Genomic DNA, 27164 nt, shown 5'->3' with positions numbered 1-27164 from the left:
AATAGTACCACTGTGCAAAGAACAAAACAAAGAAACATATGTCTATGATTAATATTAATATATAATATATAATACAATAATAGCAATAAACATATGAATACAAATGGGTATGTGTTATAATAACAACAACAGTAATACAATAAAAGATGTGTAAATAATAACTATATAGCTGTAACTATAACTATATAAGGACAGTGCTAAATAACTATAACTATACACTGTATATGTATAACAGTTGTGTAAAGTGCAGGTGCAAATGATAAATAATAATAATAATAATAACATACATAAGAACAAGCTTTAATGTACACACTTATTTGGTATTGGTAGGGTTGTTCCATACTAGACATTCTTATGTTTACATTTTCAGCATTTAACAGACGCTTTTATCCAAAAGGACTTACAGTACTGTGACTATACTGTCTAAGCAATTGAGGGTTAAGGGCCTTTAGTGAGGCTTAAACAAGCAACCTTGTGATTACTAGTCCAGTACCTTAACCACTAGGCTATCTCTTCCCCTAAGTTACTGCCCAATTCTCGTAACATTCTTGAATGCACCAGTTATAGTGATTTAGAACTGTAGGAGGAAACCAGAGCACCTGCAGGAAACCCACACAGACACGAGGAGAACATGCAAACTCCACACACATTGGGCCCAGACCGCTCCACTTGGGAATTGAACCCAGTACCTTCTTGCTGTGAGGCAACAGTGCTACCCACCGTAATTATCATTTATTTTACTGACAAACTCCACACAGACAGTGACCAGAGGTAAGGATCATTTTCAGGAATTTAGCAGACGCCTTTATCCAAAGCGACTTACAGTACAGTTAGAGTATACAGTCTGAGCAATTGAGGGTTAAGGGCCTTGCTCAAGGGCCCAACAGCAGCAACCTGGCAGTGGTGGGGTTTGAACCAGCAACCTTCGAATTACTAGTCCTGTACCTTAACCTCTAGGCTACAGCTTGCCCCAACTTAACCAACTTTTAATTGTATTGTTATGTATATACAGTTGTAATTGTATTATATTATTCTGTACTTGATTATTGTTTGTATTTTTTATTTTAATTTAATTATTTTGTGTAAAATTTGGTTTTCAGATTACGCCCTATGACGTCTTTATAACAGCAGCGGTACATTCGCCATCTCCGTAAAGCTCGGATACTGTCGGAATAAATATGTTGTCCCGCAACCGCATGCAAATATGTTCATAAATAGTCGGACGTTAAAAAATGATAAATTTAAAGTGTTTGATTATTTAATTTAAGCTCGTGTGTGTGTGTTTTTGCTTTTTCGAACAAAAAAAAAAAAGTAAACGTCTCCTGGCTGGTGTGGAAAGTGCTGTTGTGAATGAGCAGGGTGTAATTGTAATATGCTAATGGCGGACAGGCAAGGCGGACAGGTTAGTTACGCGATCAGCGCCTCTGTGTTTTATTCACTTTTCTGATTTAATGGTCGTTTTTAGGTGACATGTGATGATTCGGGATGATTCGGGTTCGTAGCGGAACATTAGCGACGCTGGTTGAGGTAGGAATTGTGGCGCCGGTTGGTTGAAATTTGAACATATTTGGAGCTGAAGGGTTTTGTGTTTTTCCGACGTAGGCCGGAGTTAGCATAGCAGGCTAACAGCGTTAGCATCTATTATAAACAACGTTAACTGGTCCACACAGAAATGAGAGAAATAAAACTTAATAAATACAAACATGAATATTAGTAGAACTGTGGGATTATTTAGTTTATATAGTTTTGCAGCTTTATTTCTGAATCGATTTAGCAGTGTTGTGTTTATTATGATTGTAAATAATCAGAAGGCGGTTCGTTTATAAACACCGCGGTTTACTTTATACACTTAAAGTTATATTTAATTAAACAACTTTATCATTAATAAAGAATAAAGCTGCTGTTTGTCACGCAAAGTTTGCACCCTGTATGTGAGAAATATAAACAAAGCAGCAGCTACAAAGTCAACAAACACACTAAAGTCGTTGATGAATATTTGAATGATGATTATTATTATTATTATTATTATTATTATTATTAGTGCTGTCAGGTTGATTCTCACTCCTGGCGATTATATTAATTATGTTTCTCAGTATCCAGTTTACTCTTTGTGTCTTCAGACTTCTTAATAGCTCGTTTATTATTCCTCTAATTCAGGGGTCGACAAATCATCACAATCTACTTTTAAAGCTTTTTAAAATGCACTTCAGTTCGTGTGTTGATGTTCAGCTTTACAGGGTAAAGGACTGAAACATCACACTGACTTTATTCTGTTGATTTGCTCTGAATGGTGTCGGTCAGGTTTATGTATCTGGACAGGAGCTGCTGATACTGATTCTCAAGCAGCTTCCAAGTGATCATCAGTAAGGGTGGATCCATATTTAGGCTGATTCACACAAGCAGGTCGATCCAAACATGCTGTCAAATATGTGGCACATTTTCTGATGTTTGGATATTTTTCCTCCGCCAGCAAGTTCCAAAACTGTCCAGCAGAGGCGCTTGACTTCATATGAATGTCAGATTTTAGGGTTAAAATTTCTCCTCAGCTTCTTCAATGTATGAATGAAACAGCGTCTCTGCAGCGTTCCTGCCCGAATCAAAGCGTTTTTGGTTTCTTCGTGCTCGGTTCAGCACTCATCTTCACAAACAGTGCAGGTTACAGAAGGAAAAATGCAAAAATGGCGCAAACTGGCTACTGATGAATGAAAACTTTCTAGGTGGGCTGAGGCGCAAATGAAAGAAACAGTGGCCACAATTCATGTCAATCACCTTGACCTGTTTGAATGAGGCGCGATCGATGTATTGATATTTATTTTATACATACATGTGCACACTGGTAAAGTCTAATGTTTACACGCACTTGCGAGTAAGATTTCAATCATTTATCTAACTGTAACTGAAATGTTGGAACCAATGGTTTCCTTTTTATTATAACTAAATTTACAAACAGCATTTTAGTTAATGAATTGATTTGCATGGATTAAAAGTTGCGGGAACACAAGTGGTCCAGAACTGCTTATAATTAGAATATGTTGACTGTATTGGAACTAAACCCCAAACCCTTAATAATGTGGTTGAACTCTGTCAGTTCTGCAAAGTGGTAGCCAATAAGAGGCTTAAGGCTCAAAGATGCGTCAGTTTATGAAATAAACCTGTATGAGCGAATAGTCTATTGTTTCTTATTGCACAATTGCAGGGAATTTAGGGTTTTTACCCTCTTAGGTCCATGACATGATTAGAATATTTAGAGAGTCTTGAGAAATCCCAGTATTGTGTACAAAATTGCAAGGATAAAAACCATGATCAAAAGCCAGTGACTTTCATTCCCTCAGAGGATTACCATTATGGCCTTTCTCTGACCTGCCTTCTATTTAAAACAAGTGGTTCATTATATATTATAAAACACAATACTGTATATAACAATGGAGACACCAGACTTTTGCCAGCTGAGATGTATTAACAAGCAGGAATGTAAAAAAATAATTTAACTTTCACAACAGTTCCAGACTGATTACAAAACGATGTTTAAACACTTAATCTAATTACTCGGAGCATTCTTTTTTTTTTGTTTTTGTACTATTAATGAATTACAGGTCAAAATAGATTTACAAATAATTGCAAATAATTTTTGAAATTGGGTTTGGATGTGTTCTAATCATTTAGCCACAGAAAAAGAACAGCTTCAGTCAGCTTTAAAGTTTTAAGACACTTTAGACTTCAACTGTCTAAATAAAAAACGGTCCCTATTCTATAAGTCCAGTCAAGTCAAGTCAAATGTATTTATATAGCTACAATGGACATCGTCTCAAAGCTACTTTACAGAATTCAGGACCAACAGACCAAAAACTCCTATTGAGCAACTCCCTTAAAATTAGAGGAAGAAACCTTGAGAGGAACCAGACTCAGCAGGGACCCCCGTCCTTCTTGGGTGGCCTGGAGGATACTTTAAATAAATAGGATTCACACAAAATTAAATTGAACTGAAAGTTATAACTAGAAAAATAAATAAATAAATCATTGGAGTTCTTCATTGTTCAGTCTAGTCTGTGATAAAGTCAGTTGTAAGTTCTGGACATTTTTGGTGCAAACACGCCAGGTTCCCACCCCGTGATATAAGTCATTTTCTGTCTATAAATTGTGCATGATGTTAAACTCTCCCCTCTCTGTGTAGTAATAGCATGGATCCTGAAGGTGAGGCGGATACACGGCCACTTCTCTGTGTAGACTGGAAGAGTTACAAGCTCCTACAGGACCCGGCCACCCGCAGGGTTGCTCGGAAAATCTACAGATTCGATGGGATTTACTTCAGCGAGCCGGTATTCTATCTCGATAGTTTTGTTGAAGTTCTAAGGCAGAGACAGGATCTGTTATGTGGTCCAATATTTATCATAAATATGCTGCTCACAAACTAATTACTGAGCCCGATCGACTCGGATGCAGCCTCTGCATTAAACAGAATCTGACCTGCGGCATTGCACGCTATTGAAAATTAGTAAGTGATTATCTTGATGTTACATGGGTACTATCTAATGAGCTACGGTGTGTCTTGCTGGTTCTCAGGACTCGGAGTTTACGCCTGTGGGGGAGTTACGTGACCCTCGGCCGAGAAGGATCTGGTCCAGACCGAGGGAGATATCGCTTCCTTTACCTAAATTTAAGGTGTGTTGTTAAGGTTCATCTTACTGGTTTTTGCAGATGTAATAATTGTATTTTTTTTTTCTTGAACAGTTGAAATGTCAGCCTTTTCATAGACCACTTTTATTTACTGGGTGTTTGTGCTAATTCAGCTCAGAGCCACAGACAAAAATAGTAATAATTAAATAAACAAATTTTAACTGGCACATAAACACAAAATTAACTTGTTTACGTTTGCATCCTTGTGGAGACTTTACATTATGTCTTGTAAACCACAGTGGGACCAGATTGCCACTGTTTTCATTAATTAAGTTTATTTCGCTTTGTGTTTCATACTAATGCTTTGTTTGTTTTGCCGTGTCGTTTAAAGAAAAGTTTGATTTATAGCATAGTTCTGTGTCCAGTCACGAGCCGCTCATATTACCGGCCTCGCTTGACGTCTGCGTCCCTTTTAAACAACAGTTGGATGAGTTCTACGTGGGTCCGATTCCGCTGAAAGAGGTGACCTTCGCCCGGCTGAATGACAACATCAAGGAGCCGTTCCTGTTGGAGATGTGCACCAAATTTGGTGAGGTGGAGGAGATGGAGATCTTGTTTCACCCCAAGACCCGCAAGCACTTGGGCCTGGCCCGTGTCCTCTTCAGCAGCACCAGGGGAGCCAAGGACACGGTCAAGCATCTGAACAACACGTCCATTATGGGCAACATAGTCAACGTCCAGCTCGACATTAAAGGTAAAACATTCCTCCTTCCGATGTTCTGAGGGACGAGAACGAAACTAAAACCAGCGTGAAACCTTCCTGCTCGAGCAAACCCAGAATCAGTAGTGAAAGTCTGTTTTTAAATGCGTTTAGTGTTTTGCGTAAAGTGAGAAACTTGCACACATGATTACTGGTTGGTTAAGGGTTTCTGTTGGCTCTAAAGTTTCAGTTATTGGGGATTTTATTATTATTATTAATACTTTCCAAAAGACGTCTTCATGCTTATTCACATTTTACCTCTAGAGACGAGCTTTATTTCATTTATTTGCTCATCCTGAGCAGCCAGGAGATAAAACCGAACACGTACAGCTTTGATTCTGATTTTAAAAGCCGGTTGTTATCTTGCTTTAGCTTTTTCAACCACACTAATTGCAAACAGGTGTAAAAATTGTTATTTAAACGATCATAAGCTCTCACTTGTGGTTAGGGAAAACGATTTTATGTTCTAGCATTACTCCCTGTGCACTATGCAAGGTCCATAAAAATATAGTCTTAAGAATTTAGTTTAGAGGAACTTCACTGCCTGACTTTGCAAATGCTCTTTTGACTGACTGACTGATCACAAATACCCACAGGCACACTCCAAAACCTTGTAGGAAGTCGTTCCAGAACAGTGGAGGCTGTTATATGCACAGTTTTGAGGGGGGATGTTCATGTTTCATTTTAATAGATAGATAGATAGATAGACTTTATTTGTCATATTTACAGATATAGTTGTACAGTACAATAAAATTCTTTCTTCGCATATCCCAGCTCGTTTGGAAGCTGGGGTCAGAGCGCAGGGTCAGCCATCGTACGGCGCCCCTGGAGCAGAAAGGGTTAAGGGCCTTGCTCAAGGGCCCAACAGTGGCTGCATAGCATGGATTTGAACCGTCAATCTTCCGGTTGATAGCCCAACTAGGCTACCACCGTCCCTAAAAACAACTCACCCGAACAGGGACTTGAACCCTGGACCCTCAGATTAAAAGTCTACCCGGGCCCTCACGGTTTTAAAATCTGATGTCCAGCCAAAGGTCAGGTGTTCATCTGATGTGTTCGTTTTAGTTTGGATAGAGAGGGACGTGTTTTCTTACAGTTGCTAAGATCACGTTTAATAAAACTCGAGCTCTGTTTTTGCAGGCCAGCAGAGGATGAAGTATTACGACCTGATCGTCAACGGCACGTACACCCCACAGACGGTGCCGACAGGAGGCAAAGCCTCCACGGAAAAGTTTCAGCCCCCTGCTCCAGCCCAGCCCGATACAGTATGTGTATCTTACATGTATCTTAGATATTATGATCTACTTTTCCACTTCGCTCACCTGTTCTTTTTCCACCTGATAGTCCTCTGATATCAGACGGAAGCTCTCTACAGATCAGATGCCGGTGGACCCTGGTGTCGGGGAGCAACGTCTGGACACTCCTCCGTCCTCCCTCGGCGGACCCTACACCCCCGGGTCTTCGTGTTCCTCACAGGGAGGTGGCACCCCCTACACGTCACGCTCTGGGACCCCCTTTTCCCAGGATTCAGGCTACTCTGGGAGCAGGTAGGAGCCAGGCAGCTCACTAGGCTTTCGGACAGACCCGACATTTTGGTTCGGCCCTGTGCAGCCTATGTCTGATCTAGAAATAAGCCTGTATGACCCTTGATATCGCTCTTTTTTCGCGATTTGTTTGTTTACTGAATCAATTTCTTGTTTATTTTGCTTTTCAGGACTGCAGGCTACACCGGCGGTCCTCTGGGCAGCGGTTACCCCCAGCAGGACATGCTTCCTTCCTCCTCCTGCTCCTCCGCTGCCGTGTCCTCGTCATCCGGGTTCAAGCCCAATCGTTATCACGACGACCCTCAAGGAGTTCCCCCTCAGGACCCCTCCATGTACCAGCGAGGGCGTCCTGGTTTCCCCCCTCCACCGAACTTTCCTCCGTACCACAATGCAGGCGGCCCAGGGATGCACGCGCCCCAGCACCCACCCGTGCCCCCATCGGGCTCCATGTACGACTCTCCGCCTGTGAGCGAGAGAGACCGGGAGAGGGACAGAGATCGGGACAGAGGGCCTAGAGACAGGGACAGAGAATTCGTGCGCTACGGTGGCCCCCGGCGCTCCTCCTACCACCAACAAGACGGCAACACGTCCTCGTCGTCCAAGTCCTCGCACCACTCTCACCATCGGGAGGAGCGGGACGGCAGGCAGTATCGGCGCGACAGCTCGGGATCCAGAGAGCACGGGAGGCACCGGAATCACCACCACTCGCATAATCACCACGGCAGAAGAAGGGACAGTCGAGACCGAGACGGGGACTACGGCAACGGCGCGGACCCGCGCCACAGAGGCCACGCCAACTCCAGCCATCGTGCCTCCAACAGTCATTCTCCTCCACCTCCGTCGTACAGCTACAATTCCTCTAAAGACCTGCCCGCTCACAACACTCCGTCTTCATCCCGCCTCGACCCGTCTCCTCCCGTCAGGTCAGAAGAAAGGCCGGCCGCAGGTGCGGACAGTGACTACCGCTCCCAAGCCCGTCATACACCTTTGCAGCCCCCGCCTCCACCTCCTCCGCTGCCCCCGGCCTCTGTGATCGCTGCGGCCGTAGCCGAGACGCTCGGCTCGCTGGACTACGGCCAGGACAGCCCCGTCCGGGAGGACCAATGGAGCAAACCGAAACGACGCCCCAGCACCCCTCCGCAGCCTCCGCGCACCCCTCCGCCGTCCTCCCCTCCTCACGCGTCCGTTCCGTCGTCGTCCACGTCTCCATCCTCCACCTCCCTGACTCACCACCTTCCCGTATCGAACGTCTCGCTCGACTCGCCCGGCGCGAACCGCGGCGACTCCTCTCCGGAGCCGGACTCCACCAACGAGAGCCTGCCGTTCACGCACCACTCCAGCAGCCTGGACTCGCGCATCGAGATGCTGCTCAAGGATCAGAAGTCCAAGTTCTCCTTCCTCGCCTCTGACGACGAGGAGGACAAGAAGGAGGAGAACCGGCAGGAAAACAGCTCGAGGAGGCAGAGGGACGAGGCCAGAGACACGGACCGGCACCGGAGGGATTCACGGAGGAATAAGGGGAGAAAAGCAGGAGCCGGGGAGGGAAGGAAGAGCCCCACGGAGGCGCCCTCTAATGGAGCTTCAGTGTCGGAATCTATACAGGGTCAGCAGCTTCCCTCTCAGGGACACACGGGCTCGGACGCACAGAGAATCACGGGCGCACACACACCACCTTCCTACAACGGGGAGGGAAAGGTAAGTGCTCTGCTTTCAAGTAAAAATGTAGGTTCTTGTTTTTAGGAGCAAACGTTTTGGCAGACACCACAGGCGAGGAATAGAAGTGTAAACACACCCCGCTCTAGAAGTTCACTGTAGAATTAATCGATGTCTGTTTTTAATCGACGCCTCTCTCCTCCTCTCCTCAGTCCCCTCATTCCTCTGGGGAGGACATGGAGATCTCGGACGAAGACGACAGTTGCATCACCGCAGTGACTCCTCACCATGGATCCTCTCCCGCCTCCTCAGCTCAGCCGGCGTTGCCCTCTCAGGCCTCGGACCCCGCGGCCGGCACCCCCGACAGCACACAGCACTTCAACGCCTCCATACCGCCTCCTCACATCCCGTCCTTCCCTCCTCACCTGCCCCCTCCTCCCCCGCCCGGCTTCTCCCTCCAGCCTCCTCCCCCGCCCGGCATCCCCCCTCCAGTGCCTCACATGGAGCACCACCCGGAGTTCCCGCCGCCTCCTCACATGTACGACTACGCCAGCTCCATGGAGCTCATGAGCCAGTACGGCGGCACGTCCTTCCAGATGCAGGCTCACCTGCTCAGCCGCCTGCACCAGATGCGCGAGAAGCACGCCACCGGCTCCGAGTACGCTCCTTCTTTCCACCTGCATTCCATGCCTCCTCCGCCTCCCCACGCGCCGCCTCCCCACCACCCCTACATAGACCAAGACGGTACCGCGGGGAACCACTACGACCAAGACCACCGTTACATGCCCCCACACATGCCCACGTACCCGTACCCGGAGCCCCACGCTGGGCAGCTTCCCCCTCCCCACCCGCACAACATGCCTCCGCCCCCTCCCGATGCCTGGCCCCCACACGTCCTACCGCAGCACTTTCCCTCGCACTACCCCCCTCCCGGCTATGGAGCTGTGCCCGGTCCGGAGGGCGAGCAGTTCCCGATGCCTGCGGTGACCCAGAACCCACACGAGGTCACGGTCCAACTGGTCCTGGGCGCCCTCATCGAGGAGATGAAGAACACCATGCAGAGGGACTTGAACCGCAAAATGGTGGAGAACGTGGCGTTCGGGACCTTCGACCAGTGGTGGGAGCGCAAAGAGAGAAAAGCCAAGGCGAGTGGATGCCCCAGTCTTTTCTCTGATGTTTTATTATGACCACGTCTGCTGTAACCTCATTAACTTCTTCATTACTTTTTCTCTCAGCCTTTCCAGACGGTGATGAGAAGCGTGACGGAAGAGAAGAAAGACGAGAAAGCCAACAGTCGGGCACGCGAGCCTTTAATGTCTCTGGTGGACTGGGCCAAGAGTGGTGGCGTGGAGGGCTTCTCTATGCTCGGGTCTCTGCGTCTGCCGTCTTTTAAGGTGCCAGTGGCATTACAGCTCAGCCTCTATATGCGTACAAGTATTACCAGGTCCAGGAGGCCAGAAAACACACTTGAAATGAATTAAGGCGAACTACTTACTCCAGGTTTTATGATGTCTTAATGGTGGGATCATGTGGCTGAGGGTGATGTTTGTTTTGCAGGTGAAAAGAAAAGAACCTCAGGAATTTGATGAGGACGCTTCACTAAAAAGAGCCAGGCCTTCAACTCCACCTGACGAGGAAGATGAAGGTGAGCTCTTCACACCTTCGCCCTTTATTTACACTAACGAGCGACAAGTCAGCATCCGTTCGCTTGAGAGAATCCTCTTGTGTATGATTATGAATCAACGAATCCAAAAAATGGACCCCCTCAGAGTCTGTTTATGGAGACGTGAACCATTACGAATGCAGCTTGTTTCAGAAGCTCCACGCTTTTTAATTGTTCCCGTTCGGCTCTCAGACTCGTACCAGGGTAAAGATGCAGACGGCGTCAGTCGGCCGGAGGAGAACCGCGTGGCCGAGCGAGAGGCAGCCAAACGGAGGAAGAGGCCGAAGCCTCGTAAACCCTACGACCTGGACAGTGAAGGAGAGGAGACGTCGGACGAATCTTCTTCCGGGAAGGTCTGTGTCATTCTGATGTTATTTTTGTCTGTTTATTAATAGCGCTTGGTCAGGACGACTTCCTCGTTCTGCATTTTGCTTTAGTGTTACGGTCATCACGGTAGGCATGAACATTAGAGTGCCCATGAATAACAGCTAAGGTTGTTTGTTAAACGTACAAAGTCAGAAGACTAAGGGTAATGGTACTGAAAATAGTTGCTGCTGTTTGTCAAAGTCCCATTTATCTTATCATATAGCAGCACTTTGTAGTTCTACAATTACTGACTGTAGTCCCTCTGCTTTCACGCTGTTCTTCAATGGTCAGGACCCCCCACAGGACCACTACAGAGCAGGTAGTATTTAGGTGGTGGATCATTCTCAGCACTGCAGTGTTGTGCTGGTATGAGTGGATCAGACACAGCAGCGCTGCTGGAGTTTTTAAACACCGTGTCCACTCACTGTCCACTCTGTTAGACACTCCTACCTAGTCGGTCCACCTTGTATATGTAAAGTCAGAGACGATCGCTCATCTATTGCTGCTGTTTGAGTCGGTCGTCTTCTAGACCTTCATCAGTCGTCACAGGACGCTGCCCACGGGGCGCTGTTGGCTGGATGTTTTCGGTTGGTGGACTATTCTCAGTCCAGCAGTGACAGCGCTCCTGTGTCTGATCCACTCATACCAGCACAAGACACACTAACACACCACCACCATGTCAGTGTCACTGCAGTGCTGAGAATCATCCACCACCTAAATAATACCTGCTCTGTGGTGGTCCTGTGGGGGTGAAAGCAGGTTAAAAAAGTATGTAGATAAACAGATGGACTACAGTCAGTGATTGTAGAACTACAAAGTGCTTCTATATGGTAAGTGGAGCTGATAACATGGACAGTGAGTGTAGAAACAAGGAGGTGGTTTTAATGTTATGGCTGATCTGATGCCTGAGAAACTAGTGATTACATGAAGTGACCGCTCGGTGGCAGCACTCGATTTTAAAATATGTAATGTGCTCCATTATTTCAGGAGGAGGATGACAGTGAAAAAGAAGAATCAGAGGGTGAGTAGTTCAGTTTTAATTTCCTTTAAATATTCTTATTTACTCTTCAATGCTCTTAGTAGGTATTCGAATTGTAATTCAGTAGGACGGTTAAATATCAAGAAGAGATATTTCCAGTTCAGCCAGTGATTGTAATAGTAAAATTAATCATTTTGGGTAACGTGAGATGTGTTTGATTGATCAGCTTCAGCTCCTTCAAGGTAAAACGAACCTCTAATAATGAGGGGAAGCACTAAAGCTCGATGTACGCATCACTAATGCTACGTTTCTGCAATTACAAACACGTCTTATGGATTTGTATTTTAATAAACTGGATTTTTTGTGATTTTTTGTGGTTCTGTAAATCACTTTTATAAGGTAAAGCTTCAAATTTTTTGCTAGACTGTAAAATAGAACGTCGGTCTTTATGTTTATGAAATATTCTGTTATCCGGATGTATCGCTCACTGCTGCTGCCATCAGCCCGCCAGCAGAGGGCGTGACTGCAGCAGTTATGTGGAACTGTATCGACCCCAATCATGTCTGTGTAGTGTAAGGACTGGTTAGAGAGAGACTAATGGCGCGTAGCTACTTGCCCTGTCCTCCGAAGGAAGCACACACACAGGAGACGACCAGTGCAGGGTAATGGGAGTATTTACTGGGAATAAGAGCACCCAGACTTCCATTCATCACAATCTAGGATAACAGCAGTAGAATAGAATCTATCGCTGTCTGAATACTCTCTCACAATACTGCGCATGCTCATACCATACTTAAAGTGACCGTTAGAGTAGGAGCCCGGCCGGCCAGTAGCACAGCTGAGTTTGAATAGCGTAGAAGTAGGAACATTCATAACATTTTAGTCATTTATATTCTCTCGCCAGACGAAGCGGCCAGCGCAGACAGTGATGACGAGCGCGTCTCCTCTTCGTCCGAGAGCTCGTCGTCCTCTTCCTCCTCCACCTCGTCCTCCTCAGACGAGGATGACGACGACGACGAGGAAGACCTGGAGCAGCCAGAGGAGAGCGAAAGCTTGGACACGATGGACGAGTCCACCATGGACAGCGTGGCCGTGGAAACGGAGAAGGAAAAGTATGAATCCAGTGTGAAACGCAATCATAATCCCGATGAGACTGAATAGAGGAAACGGCGAGTGTGAACTGTGCGTGTGTTTGTGTTTCTCGCAGGGAGAAAGAAAGTGTCGTTCAGGTATCACACGTGAGTCCTCCGGCAGAGGTTAAACCAGGTGAGCCTCATCGTTTTCGTCTTTGTTTAATAAACGGGTTAAAATTGAAATTAGAACATGAGCTACAAGGTGCAAGACTTCAAGGGATTCAAATAACAAGCAGATCCAGACATAAAAACACCTGAGTCACCTGAGGAGATGCAAAACAAACCACCTAAACAACCAGACCAAACCAGGCGGGTCACCTTTACACCTGGCGTTTCTTATGATTATTAATAATGGCTAATTATGACCTAAGTTTTATTTGTCGAGCACCTTAAACAACAAACTTTATTAACATTTACACTGAAGGGGGCTCGGTGGGTAGCACTGTCGGCTCACAGCAAGAAGGTCCTGGGTTCGATTCCCAGGTGGAGGTCCTTTCTGTGTGGAGTTTGCACGTTCTCCCCGTGTCTGCGTGGGTTTCCTGCTCTGGGAGCTCTGGTTTCCTTCCACAGGTACAAAGACGTGCAGTCAGGTTGATTGGAGATACAAAATTGTCCACCGGTCAGCTGGGCGCCATCTAGCGGGCCTAATTGGCAGTGCACACGTTTCTGCTAGGGCGGGATGACCGGAATATGTGGGTGTGGTCTTTAAACGCTGTCTTATGCCTGGTTCACACTACACGATTTTTGCCCTGATTTTCGCTCGGCGATTGATTTTCCACTCGGCGATCAAAACTCGGCTCTCAGTCGCTAAGTGTGAACTATCCAACAACTCGACCCGACCGGATCGAGTTTTCTAGCACGTCAGATATCTGATCTCAGACGGGCAACTGGGAATGAGTGACATGTCGAACAGCCAATGAGAACGCAGGATACAGCGTGAAGGGAAATGCAGGAGAGGATATAGTTTATATCAGGATACACCGGCACACACACGTAGTATTTCTGATTTGATCGTCCGCTACAAAACATAACACCCATGCTGCATTGCAAAATTATTAATTAACATCCACTTTACTGCAGAACAAGCCATATACTGTTTGTGTTGCCAAATCCACTCAGATTCATTTATTTTTCCTCTTTGATTTTACGCTGCACATCAGACCACAAACACTTTGATCACTCGCTACTTGCTGACGTGCATTTTTGGACGTGGTGTCATTAAAACCCCCGTCACTTCTCACGTGTGTGTTTGTAAAGAAAGAAAGAAAAAAAGGGAGACCAGAGAAGCTCGCCTGCGATTCCAGTTGGTGATGGATGGTGTAGTGTGAAACCCCCTATCGCCGATCAGTCGTGTAGTGTGAAATACACACCGACTGAAAGACTCCCGAGTGCAGGAGATTCAGTCGTGTAGTGTGAACTGTACAGCGACCTGACGACTTGGAAAGTCGTGTAGTGTGAACTTGGCATTAGGCTTCTGATTGGTGGATAGAGGCATGGGTGAAAAAGGGTTCGGCTAAGAGCTACGAGCGGAGGCGTGAGCAGCAATATACCCACCTTGAATGCGATCAGGGCTCCCCCAGCAGCATAGTGTGTAAAACATGATATTAAAATCTTAATAAATAAATTCATATTAAGACTAAAATTTGTGGTGTGAACAAGAATACTAAATCAGATTCCTTGTTTGAATGATCTGCGACTACAGCTGATCCAACCCAGCTAATCACCCTTTTTGCCTTTTGGCTCGATACACAAAGGACTTTGTCCTCGAACACATTCAGCTAGAGTAAAAACGTTCACACACTAGTACAGCACATGTACATCACAGCGGTCTTGACATTTAACATTCTGCCACAGTTTTGTGACTAAATCATTAAGGCATTAACACATAACTGCAGGCTCGAGTGCTTTTGTGTGGTTTTTGATTTACATCTGACCTGCTGAAGTAATCAGCTTCTGGGATAAAATGAAAGTCTGGGTTTTCCCCCGAACTGACCACTGTTTTATTGTACTTTGGCCTGGTTTCATTAGGAATAAAGAGGCGCCAGCTAATAAAGAGTCTGGACAGGAAGTTTCAACCTTTCTGCACCACATACTTAAATATCAACGTATGCATAGCAGATTTTGCAAAAAAGATTATAAGATTTTAGTCACAAAACTAAACTACTGCAGAAGCAATTGAAATCTTAAATTTGTCATAAAGTACATACGTACCTTTATTTTGACCCTGCAAGCCACATATGAGTTTAAACAAGACTGTAAACTTGGAGAGAACCTACCAACCTGCCAAACACCTTATAGAACGCCCCAAATACACCAAGGGAAAGACAAGTACACATGCCGGAAACCATAAAGGAAATTCTTACAGAAGACAGCACAGGAACAGTCTTAATCTGCCTTGCGGTCATACAAATAAAAATTTAGTTATAAAATAGGCCAAAGCAGACAAACATAATACCTATCCTGCCATAAAATGACACACGCGTTAAACATGGCTTAAAAATATAAATAAGTAAAAAAATAAGACTGTAAACGTGTGTGTGTGTGTGTGTTTTGGGAACAAATCAGGTTTAAAGTAGGTTCTCCGTGTTTAATAATAAAAATAATCGTGTATTTTAATGTGCTTGTTTTAATTTTCCATTTCTTGTGTGTGTTTTTAAACAGAAAAAAAGTTGAACCCAGCGGTGCCTACAGGTCGTCGGCCACCGTCCCCGCCTTGCCCCCGACCGTCCTCTCCCATCCTGCCCCCTCTGAAGAAGCGTCGCAAGACGGTGTCCTTCACCACGGAGGAGAGCGAAGCCAAACCCCCCATCACGCCGTCTGCTGGGCCGCTTTCTCCATCGTCATCCTCCGCAGCTTCTCCGTCTCTTCTGCTCTCTCCTGTCAAGTCACAACCTCCAGATCAGCTCATTTCATCGTCTCCCGCGGCCACGCCCGCCAGCGCCGCACCACCTGCATCTACCAAGCCCGTCCCCATTCTCTGCCCCTTCGCTACTCGGCCGGACAAAGCCGCTCTCCCGTCGTCCTCGCCTTCCGACGTCCTCACCGTGCCTCCTCCGGTGCGCTCCCTCCGTCCGGAGGAGCCCAGGAAGAGTCCTCAGCCGACCCACGCCAAGTCCCCTTCCAAACGAGCGAGTGGCAAAGAATCCCCCCGAGTCACTCCCGCTGCCCCCGTATGCCTTACAGTCCAGAATCTCCCGATGGACCACGCCTCGCTGGTCAAGGTGGCCTACGAGGAACCGGCCCCGGCCGCGCCGAATCAGAAGGGGCGCGCCCGGGGCAGAACCCGCACGTCCAGCCAGTCGGCGCTGTCGTTGCTGGAGGGGCACGAGGACGACGGAGAGACGCACCCCGAGGCGCCCGACCTCTCCGTGCTGGCTCGCGTGGCCTCCGAAATGGACGCAGACGAGGAGATCGACTCGGAGGAGACCGAGACGTCGGACGAGGCCGAGGAACACAAGCAAGACGAGGACGAGGAGGCCTGGCTGCTCAGGGTGGATCCGGGCGGCCTGTTCGTCCTGCAGGAGCACAACTACACCAGGTCGCCCTCCCGCCTGGTTCCTGCTCCGCACTCGGCCACCCAGAAGAGGACGAAACAGGACGGCGGCGTACTGCTCCCCTCAGATTTCAACCAGCACTGCGTTCAGGAGGCGCCGGAGGAGGTCATCGGGGACTTGGTTGAGCACAAGGCTCTGGGCGGCCTCTCCGGGATGGGGCTGGTGGGCGAGGCCGGAGAATCCGGGGCTCTCGGTACTTCTCCTAAGAAGAAAGGTCCTTTCAAAAGGGAAGAGGAGCTGGAAAAAGAGAGGAGTAAAAAGAGGAGTAGGAGTCATAAGGAGAATGTGGAAATTCAGCCTGCAAAAAGGCAGAAGGAGGAGCATGGCAAGAAACAGAGGAGGGGGAAGTTAGAGGTGCGTAACGCTTGTGTTGAAAGTCGTATGGCAAACGCATTCTTCTAACAGTAGTGTTCCAGTGTTTCCATTCTAACAAAAACCACGTAAACCAGTAGACACTTAAAAAAAACCAACTTTCCTGTACCCACACTGGCTGAAGAGAGCCACAGACTAGCGCTGTCCTCCTATAATGCAGCCTAGTTATTCCTGTCATAAAGACACTATATAACATGACACTGGTCATGCAGATCGCTTCCAGAGTTCAAGAGAGGCTCCTGTGTCATTTTAGTTATATATTCATTATATAATTATCCAGGATCAGAACACAAATGCATAACAATATATACACAGTGCAGATAAAAAACACAGTACAATAAATACAGGAGACATTTCTAATCTAAATAAACTGAGGGGGACTGGACCAAACAAGTGAAGTGTTGGCCAGTACATGGTATTAAGTAGAGATGCACGAGTACCGATACTGGTGTCGGGTATTCGCCCGATACCGCGCTCATTAACTCGTACTCGTACTCGCAAACGAGGCTCCGATACTAAACATCCGATACCGTGTGCCTAGTGCACGTCGCTGCGTTATGCCTGGTTCACACTACACGACTTTTGCCCTGATTTTCGCTTGGCGGACGGTCGGCGCTAGATTCGCCGGCTCGGGAGCGACTCGGCGTTCGCTCGGCGATCGAAACTCGGCTCTCGATCGCTAAGTGTGAACTATCCAACGACTCGATCCGACCGGCTCGCCGAGCGCTCGAGTTTTCTAGCACGTCAGATATCTGACCTCAGATGTGCGACTGGGAACGAGTGCGGTGTCGAACAGCCAATGAGAACGCAGGATACGGTGTGAGGGGAAACGCAGGAGAGGAGTGTAAACAGGTGGGACAGGGGGATAATATAGTTTATATCAGAATACATCAGCACACACACACGTTTTACAGTATTTCTGACCTGATCGTCCTCTACATAACAACAAAACAGCAACATTGCAAAAATATTTATTAACCTCCAACTCACTACAGAACGATCCATGCTGCTCGTGTTGCCAAATCCACTCAGATTCATTTATTTTTCCTCCTTGATTTCATCACATCAGCGCACAAACACTTTGGTCACTCGCTACTTGTTGACGTGCATGTTTGGACGTGGTATCATTAAACTTCTCGTCACTTCTCACGTGTGTTTTTGTTAAAAAAACAAAAAAAACGGTATTCTAAATAGGTATCGGTATCGGCAAGTACAAAAATACATGTACTTGTACTCGTACTCGGTTGGGGAAAAAATTGTATCGATGCATCCCTAGTATTAAGCAAATAATAATCGAGATCTGATATGCAGTCAGCGTAGGGTTAATATAGCAGCAGATATTAAAGAGTAAGGTGCAAAAAAGATGAAATACTTTGCAAAGAAGAACTGTATATTACTGCTTACGGGCCTCATTTGCTGATCTCTTCTGCTAATTTAAACACACGAACTCATACAGTTCATTTACTGATGCATTTACTTAAAGCCTCATTGAACCTTTATTTTTTTTGGCCCTACAGTGGCAACTTGGCTGGTGTTGGGACTAATCTGGCCTCCTTCTGATCCCTAGTCCAGTATTTTAATCACTGAATGCTCTTAATTAGGGTCTTTGCATTGGATTCTTTTCAATTTTTTAACAATACCCTTGGTTTTATCATGGATAAAGCACTAAAATCTCATCCAATACTAACCATTTTTATCTTATACCAGCGTGTAAGTCTTGTATGACTTGTGTACGTTTGTTTTTGGAAGTAAAAAGCAAAATACGTAGCTGCTCAGTGCCGTGTTTTTAACATGTCTGCTCCTCTCTGCTCCCAGGACCGCGAGGACGACGTGGACGTGGAACAGCTGGAGACGGGTGGCATGTCCAGCTCCAGCTCGGAATCGGCCGACTCCGACTTCGGCCCGGACGATCACCAGGGCTTCGAGAAGGAGGAGGTCAGGAAGAGCGAGCGGCTCTTCCTCCAGGAAGCGGGCGTCACCCCGTCCACCCAGAGGAAACCCGGTCGGGCTCTGACGCTGCCACCGCCGCACACGTACAAGCAGCGCAGCGAGTTCGAACAGATGACCATCCTGTACGATATCTGGAACACCGGCCTGGACCAGGAGGACATGAAGCTGCTGAGGGAGACCTACGAAAAGCTGCTGCAGAAAGATCAGAACACCGACTGGCTCAACGATACGCACTGGGTTCCTCACACTAATATCCTTTACTGCTGGACACTGGGTAATGCCAACCTGACTTGTGCGTTTAGGGTTGGGTTTACACCCCTCGTCCTTCCCTAATGCTTTTTTCTTTAACGACTTGTTTACGGTGGCTCAGTAGGAATATTCCACTAGCGCAGCAGCGCTGGGATCCTGAACACCCCGGTTCGAATCTCAGTTCTGCTACCGGTTGGCTGGGCACCATCTAGCGGGCACAATCGGCAGTGCCTTCAGCAGACAAAATTGGCCACCAAGTCTGCTGTGTGGGAAAAGACCGGACCAATAAAGTGGGCGTGGTCTTCAAATGCCAATCAAGGACCCTGGTTAGCGGGCTCATGTGCGAATCCACCAAGCCCAGGGGCGAGAGAGAAGGGGTCGAGGGACTGCGCACGGGTCAGAGGGGGCGTGAGGAGGGCGAATACACCCTACTTGGATGCAGTGGTAATCCCCAGCGAAAGACTAATAGGGTACGAATATATAAATAGCTGTAAAACACTCTAGCCCATCAGTGCGGAGATCTAGAGCTCTCAAATTCGAATCTCAGCTCTGCTATTGGCTAGCCGGGCACCTACAAAGACACAGGATTGGCTGTGTGTCAGCAGGGTGAGAAACAATGGCTGGTAAGCTGTTATGGTCTTGGTTTAATGCGAAAAAGAGTCTTTATGGGCCTCATTTAGTGCACAGGGGCACCGGCCTTTCCCAAACTGTCGAGACAAAGTTAAAAACATAGCAGCTTTCTCTAAGCTGTTAGCAATAGATGTGCCAAGAACACCTTAACTCAGTAATTTAACCTAGTGTCCTTATACTTTTGGCTATATAGTGTTTTTCTTGAGTTTTGAGCCTTGACCCCGCTTGCACTCACCAACCTCCGAACGCCGCGGCGTAAGAAGAAGGCGCCGGACGCGCAGCTGAGGGAACACGTCACGGGCTGCGCGCGTAGCGAGGGCTACTACGCCATCAGCCGCAAAGAGAAGGACGTCTACCTGGAGCTGGACCTTCCCCAGACCAAGAGGGAAGCTGGGGATTTCGACACCGCGGTACGTATTTCTTGTTTTTCGGTTTGTCGACGGTGCTGGAGTTACAAATCGAGAGCAGAGGCCGCGCGCGTGCCAGATGATTTGCATCGCTGTAATGATACGAGGCTTTTTATCTTGAAGCAGATAAACACTCCTGTTAAATGTCACCGCTTTTTTTCCCCTCTCGGTTCAGGGTTCAAACCGGCTGCTGGCTGAGCGGCGCTCGGAGCAGAGGCGGCTCCTCAGCGCTATCGGCACGCCGGCGGTGATGGACTCCGACCTGCTCAAACTCAACCAGCTCAAGGTGAGCGTCACACACCGGCCTTGACTCGGTCTTATCTAGCTGTAGATATTAGGTGCAGGCCAGCGATGTGCACTTGTAAGAAACAGCGACTTGGCGTGACGACACAGGTCATCGGTCAATATCGGTCGGCTACGTCAGGTCTTTTTTCCAGCCAATCAGAAGGCTACACCTCGGTCAGATTCTTGCTCGACTCATTTCGGTCCTGAGCTGATAAAGTCCAGTTTATAAAGCTCAGCATCACGTGCGGCTTATATTGATTATTAACCCGGTCCAGGAATTCCTGGAAATACACACTATATGGCCACAAGTGTTCAGACCCCTGACCGTGAGCTTGCCGGACATTCCATTCCAAAAACAAAAGGTATTAAGGCATAGGAATTTGTGCTTGTTGTATGGCTAGGTACTGATGTTGAAAGAAAGCCTTAATTGATGTTCCAGTTCATTCCAAAGCTTTTCAGTGGGGCTGCAGTCAGGGCTACTGGAGATTCTTTAAACTGAGCTTTTACCAATATCTATTAAACATATACTGACTGAATGCTCTTAATACTTACAGGATTGAGCATGGCGTGAAACATCTAAATGAATAAATAAATCGAGCTTTTCTTCATGTCTATATAGAACTCGCTTTGTGCACAGGGGCACGGTCATGCTGGAACAGGAAAGGTCCCTTCCCTAAACTGTTGCTGCGAAGTTAAAAGCATATTATTTCATTTATTCAGTATAATTGATTTATTACACCTGTTCGAATTCATAAATTGGGCGGCACGGTGGATCGGTGGGTAGCACCGTCGCCTCACGGCAAGGTTCAGGTTCGATCCCCAGGCGGGACGGTCCGGGTCCTTTCTGTGTGGAGTTTGCATGTTCTCCCCGTGTCCGCGTGGGTTTCCAATGGGTGCTCCGGTTTCCTCCCACAGTCCAAAGACGTGCAAGTGAGGCGAATTGTCCTTTAAACTTTAGAACTACCGTTTGTGTCATGAATGTAACCAAGGTGTGTAAAACATGATATTAAAATCTTAATAAATAAATAAGAATTCATAAATTTAAAGTTTTTTAAATTTTAAAACTTTTCCCCATATAGTGGTTATTTAAATCTCTATTTATTCAGAAAATCTAATTTCTTAGTTAAAGTTGTTAGTACTGTAAACACGGTTCAGTCTCCAAGCCATGTAGTTTAGTCTTCAAACCTTCAAACCCACCCAGTCATCCTGATTGTAAGTTCGATCTGTCAGCTTCCAGTCCTGTGCTCATTTAAGCTGTTTCACACTCACTTTGTTTCTACACTGCTGCACAGAGTTCATACTTGTGCCCATTTAAGGCTGCACGTGGCAGGGGCACAAGCGTCGTTTCTTAATGAGTAAAAACCAGTGTCGCGCCACCCTGGTTTATTTTTAACGCGTGAGCCTCGTAAACAAATGATCTTCCGTTTTTAGTTCAGACTCGCCGGCGCATGCTTGCTTTTAATAGCGCTTTGATTGTGTGTTTGAGATGTGCTTTCACTTCTGTATTCCTGCAGCCCTTCAGATCCCCATCCTCTTTTCTCAGGGCTCGGTTTGATGTAATTTAATGAGCACAATTTGCCTTGATGTTTGATTTTCTGCATCCTTTCTTCTCTCGTCCGGCTGCAGTTCCGTAAAAAGAAGCTGCGCTTCGGCCGCAGTCGTATCCACGAGTGGGGGCTGTTCGCCATGGAGCCCATCGCGGCCGATGAGATGGTCATTGAGTATGTGGGCCAGAACATCAGACAGGTACGTTCAAGTGACGTAAGCAGCTCTCAGATCCAAGTAATATCCTACTTAGCTCTGAATGTGTGTGTGTGTGTGTGTGAGGGGCTCCTTTATTTAATTGCACTCAGAAATGTTTGTTAGAATAAATGAACGCCCGTATTAATATTGATCTGTTCTCAGATGGTGGCTGACACTCGGGAGAAACGCTACGCTCAGGAAGGGATTGGCAGCAGCTACCTGTTCCGCGTCGATCACGACACCATCATCGACGCCACCAAGTGTGGTAACCTGGCGCGCTTCATCAACCACTGCTGCACAGTGAGTACACGATCCCACACCAATCCCACACACTCACCGAGTCGTGTTTAGACCAGAACCTCATTTTTTACTTTTTATTTTGGAGCTTAATTCACTTGAGTTTGTCAGAGTGGCATTAAAAAGTCCAGATATACAGATCCAACAGCGTCCTGAGATCAGAAATGTGTCCACTAGTTTCTAAATGTGCACCTACAGCAAGCACTAACAGGGTATGTGTTCCTAATAAAGAGGATTTAAAATCCCAACAACACTGCTGCACCTGCTGCAATCATGTCAGTGTCGTTTTCGGCATTTAGCGGACGCTTTCATCCAAAGCGACTTACAGTACTGTGAGAGTATACAGTCTGAGCAATTGAGGGTTGAGGGCCTTGCTCAAGGGCCCAACAGTGGCAACCTGGCAGTGGTGGGGTTTGTCCCAGAAACCTTAAACTAGTCCAGTACCCTAACCACTAAGCTACAAACATCGTCTGGTGAGTGGGGCTCCCTTTCGATTGAAAAATAGAGTACAGGAAAATGGGGTCAGTGTATACTTAGCAACAGATGTGCTACAGTCAGTGAAGGTGTATCCACAAAGTGCTAGGTGGGTAGCACTGTCGCCTCACATCAAGAAGGTCCTGTGTTCGATTCCCAGGCGGGGCGGTCCGGGTCCTTTCTGTGTGCAGTTTGCTTGTTCTCCCCGTGTCTGTGTGGGTTTCCTCCGGGAGCGCCGGTTTCCTCCCACAGTCCAAAGACGTGAATTGAAGATACTGAATTGTCCATGACTGACTGAGATTAAACTTGAACTGATGAATCTTGTGTAACCTGTAACCACCTGTCCTGTCATGAATGTAACCAAGTGTGTAAGACAAGACGTTAAAATCCTAATAATCACTGAATGTGTGTACAAGATAGGTGTGCCTAATAAAGTGCTCATTGAATGTACATGTCTCACACACACACACACACACACACACACTGACCACACGCTTAATCCAAACTCTCTGTGTCTGAAACTCTCCAGCCGAACTGCTACGCCAAGGTGATCACCATCGAGTCCCAGAAGAAGATCGTCATCTACTCCAAGCAGCCCATCGCCGTGAACGAGGAGATCACGTACGACTATAAATTCCCCATAGAGGAGAACAAAATCCCCTGTCTGTGCGGGACGGAGAACTGCCGAGGAACGCTCAACTGAAACCCCGCGACAGACCGAGACCCTCCTGCACAATCGAGTCGGCCGATCGGCGATCGGCTCATCTCGGTGGCCCCCAGACCGCAGCAGCACCCGGCGCACGAGGGAATCAGTTCTAAGCCCTCGGCCTGCTGTAGGTATCGATACAGACGATCGGTTCACTTCCTGTTAGATGCCGAGACGCCGCCGCTGTAGTTCCTCCTGCAGTAGCGCACACAATTTCTCATGTAGTGCCAGAGAAGTAAAAAAAAAAAAAAAAAACAGTTTAGATGAAGATTATTTCTCTTTTTCTCTGGTTTCCCCCAAATTTTTGACATATGAAAGATGCTTTTTTATTTTGAACCAAAATACCAGTGCGTAAATACCCAAACTAAACAACAGAAACATCCCAGCTTGTGGTGTTTGTGGTGTCCACTGCCTGTTTTACGGGAAGCTACAAAAAAAAAGTCCAGCAAGCCTAAATGTCATCAGTACTTCTGTTTAAATCATTACTGAATTTCCTTGTGTCCTCCAGAAAAGTTTTATTGGGCAAGTTCCTAATTACAACCCCCCCAACAAAATGCCAAACTGGTTGTATTGATACTGGTGGTATTTTGGAGTCTGGAGGCTTATGTATGAATCCAGACAATGACGACCTTTGGTCTCGTGGAAGCATGTTAGCCCTTGCTGTACTCGGTTGCCCAAGTTGTCAGCTTCCATAACATAGTTGGCATTGCTGGTGCTTGGGTGGCACAATGGTCTAACGGGGCTAACACACCACTGAGTTGGAATCTCAGCAGAGCCACCGACCCGGTCAGGCCTCCAGACAAACCTCAGTGGGCACGGCTGCTGTGATACGTGACCGGTCCGGGCGCCTGCGCGGGTTTGAGGGGAAGGGGGGGGGGGGGGGGGTTGGTTTAGGGTTCACATCGATCGAGTTCAGCGTGGCTCTCCGTAAGCGATACAGCTTTGTGTGGGAACCCTTGGGAACACTTGACGGGTGAAAAGAAGCGGGCGCAGATGACACGCCTGTCTGAGGGGGCGTGTGGTGATCTGGCTCTCCTTGATCAGACTGTGGGTTGTGCAAGCAGCGCAGCGGGATATTCCGCTAGCACACCAGCGCGGAGATCTGAACTCCTCGGTTCGAAACTTGGCGTTGCCACCGGTCGGCTGGGCGCCATCTAGCGGGCACGATTGGCAGTGCCTGCAGCGGACACTGATTGGCTGCTGTTTCTGCTAGGACGGGATGACCGGACTATGTAAGTGGGGTCTTCAAATGCTGTGTTACGGGTCCTTTAGCAGATATAGAGGCGCCTGTGCAGAATGCATGGGTGAAAAAGGGTTCGGAGGAGGCGTGAGCAGCTCACCTCGACTGCAATCAGGGATCCACCAGCAAATTGAATGAGTTAAAAGAAGTTAAACGCACATTCAACAGAGCACTGACCAGCCTCGACTAAGACGAACATTTCAGTTGGTACAAGAAATCTTAGTTTAAAGACTTAAATTCAACTAGAATTTATTTCTAGTTTATTTCTTTCAGCACCAACTCACTAAAATTAGTCCCTCTTTGCTTACAAGAAAAGGGAAAGTGCCTCCCACTAACTAAAAACAACTAAATACGTGTTACCTTTTCTTAGAAAAATTAACTCTTCCAGGTAATCTGTGAGCCAATTCTCCTTTGAACACAATAAAAGAAAAGACAGACATTACTTTTCCTCTGACAAATGTAGTGAATCATCCACACTTACCTCTAACCCCATCTCTCTTCAAATCACAGTCTGTGTCCTAAACTACACTCTGGTAATAAATAAAGTTTGTACATAGCAACATGACAACACTGGTGGTGTACGTTTCTAATTCGCATTTGGGACACAGCCACATCTATTTTAAACATGATCATGCCCTTGGTAGCAGCAGTGAAGCTTCCTGTTGTCTTGTGCCGGTCACTGTTCAGATGCAGAGCGATTATTATTATCACCTTATTATCAGCCCTTGTAGTCGTATCTAGTTACATGATCGCAGTTCACATCTCTACTGCTGAAGACTAACTAACACGCAAGATAACTGACCGCTTCTTTTCACCTGCAGGTTCGTATGGAGATCCGTATAGCGCATAGAGAGCCAGACATCAATCTTTATAATCTGTGCAGGCACCATAGATTGTAATTGCAGCCACTAATGGACGATTATTGTCCGTATAGGCGCCCGAGCTGAATGTTACATACTTTCATACAAGCCATGCAGTTGCCCCTTGTAGTCGTATCTAGTTACGGCATATCAGAGCCAGTCGGTGCCCCATTACAGTAGGAATGAAGCGTTAGGGCCGGTACACCACACGTGATCCATCAGTCGCTCACCAGTCTATGTGCCACAGCTTCTGTTACCCGAGTCGCATTAATAAACCCTCTCCAAATTCATTTACATCTTTCTCTCCTGTGGAGTTTCGAATGTCAGTGTAAAAGAAGTCATGATTGCAGGAATTGGAAGAAGAAATGAAGAACGATGAATCTGAATATGTTTGTCATTATTCACAGTGATGTAACAGCAGTTCTGAATGGGTATAATGGGTTCTCTTTGGGGGCCGCGGGTCACGTTCAATGTCTCGCAGATCAGGCCGTGCTGTGTATGTAAGGGTCAGCGATTACCTGGTCGATTTGTTCTCCCCTCCTCGCCTGTTTTTAATCTTTATTTTAGCTGTTTTACCAGCAGTCAGTTCCTTCTCTGTGAGGAAAGCGTGTAATATATGTAGAGTTGCGACAGTCGTTCAGTACAGACCGACCCTCCGAAAAATAGACGAAAAGTACAAAGGTCAAAAAGAAATGTGTGTAAATATTGTAGAGGTGTTTGTTTCTCGTAGAAACACACTGGTTCCAGTCTGTAAATATGTTCTTCCTTTTTCCTACTTTTCCCATCGCGAGAAAAAAAATTGTACATAATCATTCAGTTATTGTTTTTTTGTTTTTTTTGATGTATTATTTTAATATTATTTGCAATATTTCTCTTGTATTAATGCGTTGGACCCTTTATTAATGGTGCATTAAATATTTTTTAAAAAACTGATTCTCTTTTGTGTTCCTTTTATCTGGTTTTGTCTGGTTATTAAATGTTTTTAATGTTGAAATATCATGTAAGGGAATAAAAAAGCCAAAATTATATTAAATGATGTGAAAAGAAGAGATATTCGAAATCCTGCCTATACCAACAAATCAAACAAGTGCCCAGCATGCAGAAGGTGGAGTGTAAATTGCCATGGATGTTATTGGGTGAGTGAGTGAGAATGTATGTGATAACCTGCCACAGTCTGGATCTGTTCAGGATGTGTTTCTGCTTTGTGCCTCTTGTTTCCAGGATGCACCAGATTCACCACGACTTGGATTAGGAGTTTACTCAAGACGACTAAATTGATCACTTTTATAGAGACAAAAAAAAAATAGAAATTTAAAACAATCCTACAGTCAAATCAAGTCAAATTTATCAGGTCAGGTCCCCATCCTATCTAGCAGGAGCAGCATTGTTGGCACTGCAGTCTCGACTTGCAGTCTTTAACCTCGAGAGGGTGAACAGGTTTTCGTCAGAACCACCATGGGGTAAAACAACAGAAGATGTAGCTACAATGTGAAATCGTCAAGGGGAAAAATGTCAGTTTTACAGAGAGTAGCTTTGGACATCAGAGATAGTCGGATAATCAATGTTTTAGAGAAGTCAGGAAAAGGTCACAGCCCTCCAGCTGAAGACTTTTTTTTTGTGAATGTGATCAGCAACACATTTCAGGTACATATTTTGGGACAGGGGCTTCTTTCTGGCACATACAC

The 27164-nt window shown here is 46.5% G+C and overlaps 1 protein-coding gene across 1 annotated transcript; it reads left to right on the top strand.

Annotated features, from left to right (window-relative positions):
* The first annotated feature begins 1390 nt into the window (after window positions 1-1390).
* setd1a (SET domain containing 1A, histone lysine methyltransferase) lies at window positions 1391-24255 on the top strand. Its single transcript, XM_062984901.1, has 21 exons — window positions 1391-1402; window positions 4172-4316; window positions 4561-4659; window positions 5098-5368; window positions 6515-6639; window positions 6719-6921; window positions 7089-8613; window positions 8784-9716; window positions 9807-9965; window positions 10129-10216; window positions 10427-10587; window positions 11588-11621; window positions 12484-12691; window positions 12787-12845; window positions 15374-16620; window positions 18454-18838; window positions 19699-19877; window positions 20050-20160; window positions 21786-21905; window positions 22065-22202; window positions 23203-24255. Exons 2-21 carry the CDS (start codon window positions 4179-4181, stop codon window positions 23374-23376), a joined length of 6357 nt encoding a protein of 2118 aa, XP_062840971.1. The 5' UTR covers window positions 1391-1402; window positions 4172-4178; the 3' UTR covers window positions 23377-24255.
* Window positions 24256-27164: the final 2909 nt, after the last annotated feature.

The sequence above is a fragment of the Trichomycterus rosablanca genome, chromosome 22 (genome assembly GCF_030014385.1).
Source record: "Trichomycterus rosablanca isolate fTriRos1 chromosome 22, fTriRos1.hap1, whole genome shotgun sequence".
Taxonomy (NCBI): Eukaryota; Metazoa; Chordata; class Actinopteri; order Siluriformes; family Trichomycteridae; genus Trichomycterus; species Trichomycterus rosablanca.
The sequence above is the reverse complement of the archived record's forward strand: the minus strand, read 5'-3'. Positions and strand labels throughout refer to the sequence as shown.

Bases quoted from the DNA above. Each gene is read 5' to 3' on its own strand.
- setd1a (XM_062984901.1), top strand. From the start codon at position 4,179: ATGGATCCTGAAGGTGAGGCGGATACACGGCCACTTCTCTGTGTAGAC. The intron at 9,717-9,806 runs GCGAGTGGATGC...TTTTTCTCTCAG, and splicing joins GCAAAGAGAGAAAAGCCAAG to CCTTTCCAGACGGTGATGAG. The intron at 18,839-19,698 runs ATATCCTTTACT...CCCCGCTTGCAC, and splicing joins GCACTGGGTTCCTCACACTA to TCACCAACCTCCGAACGCCG.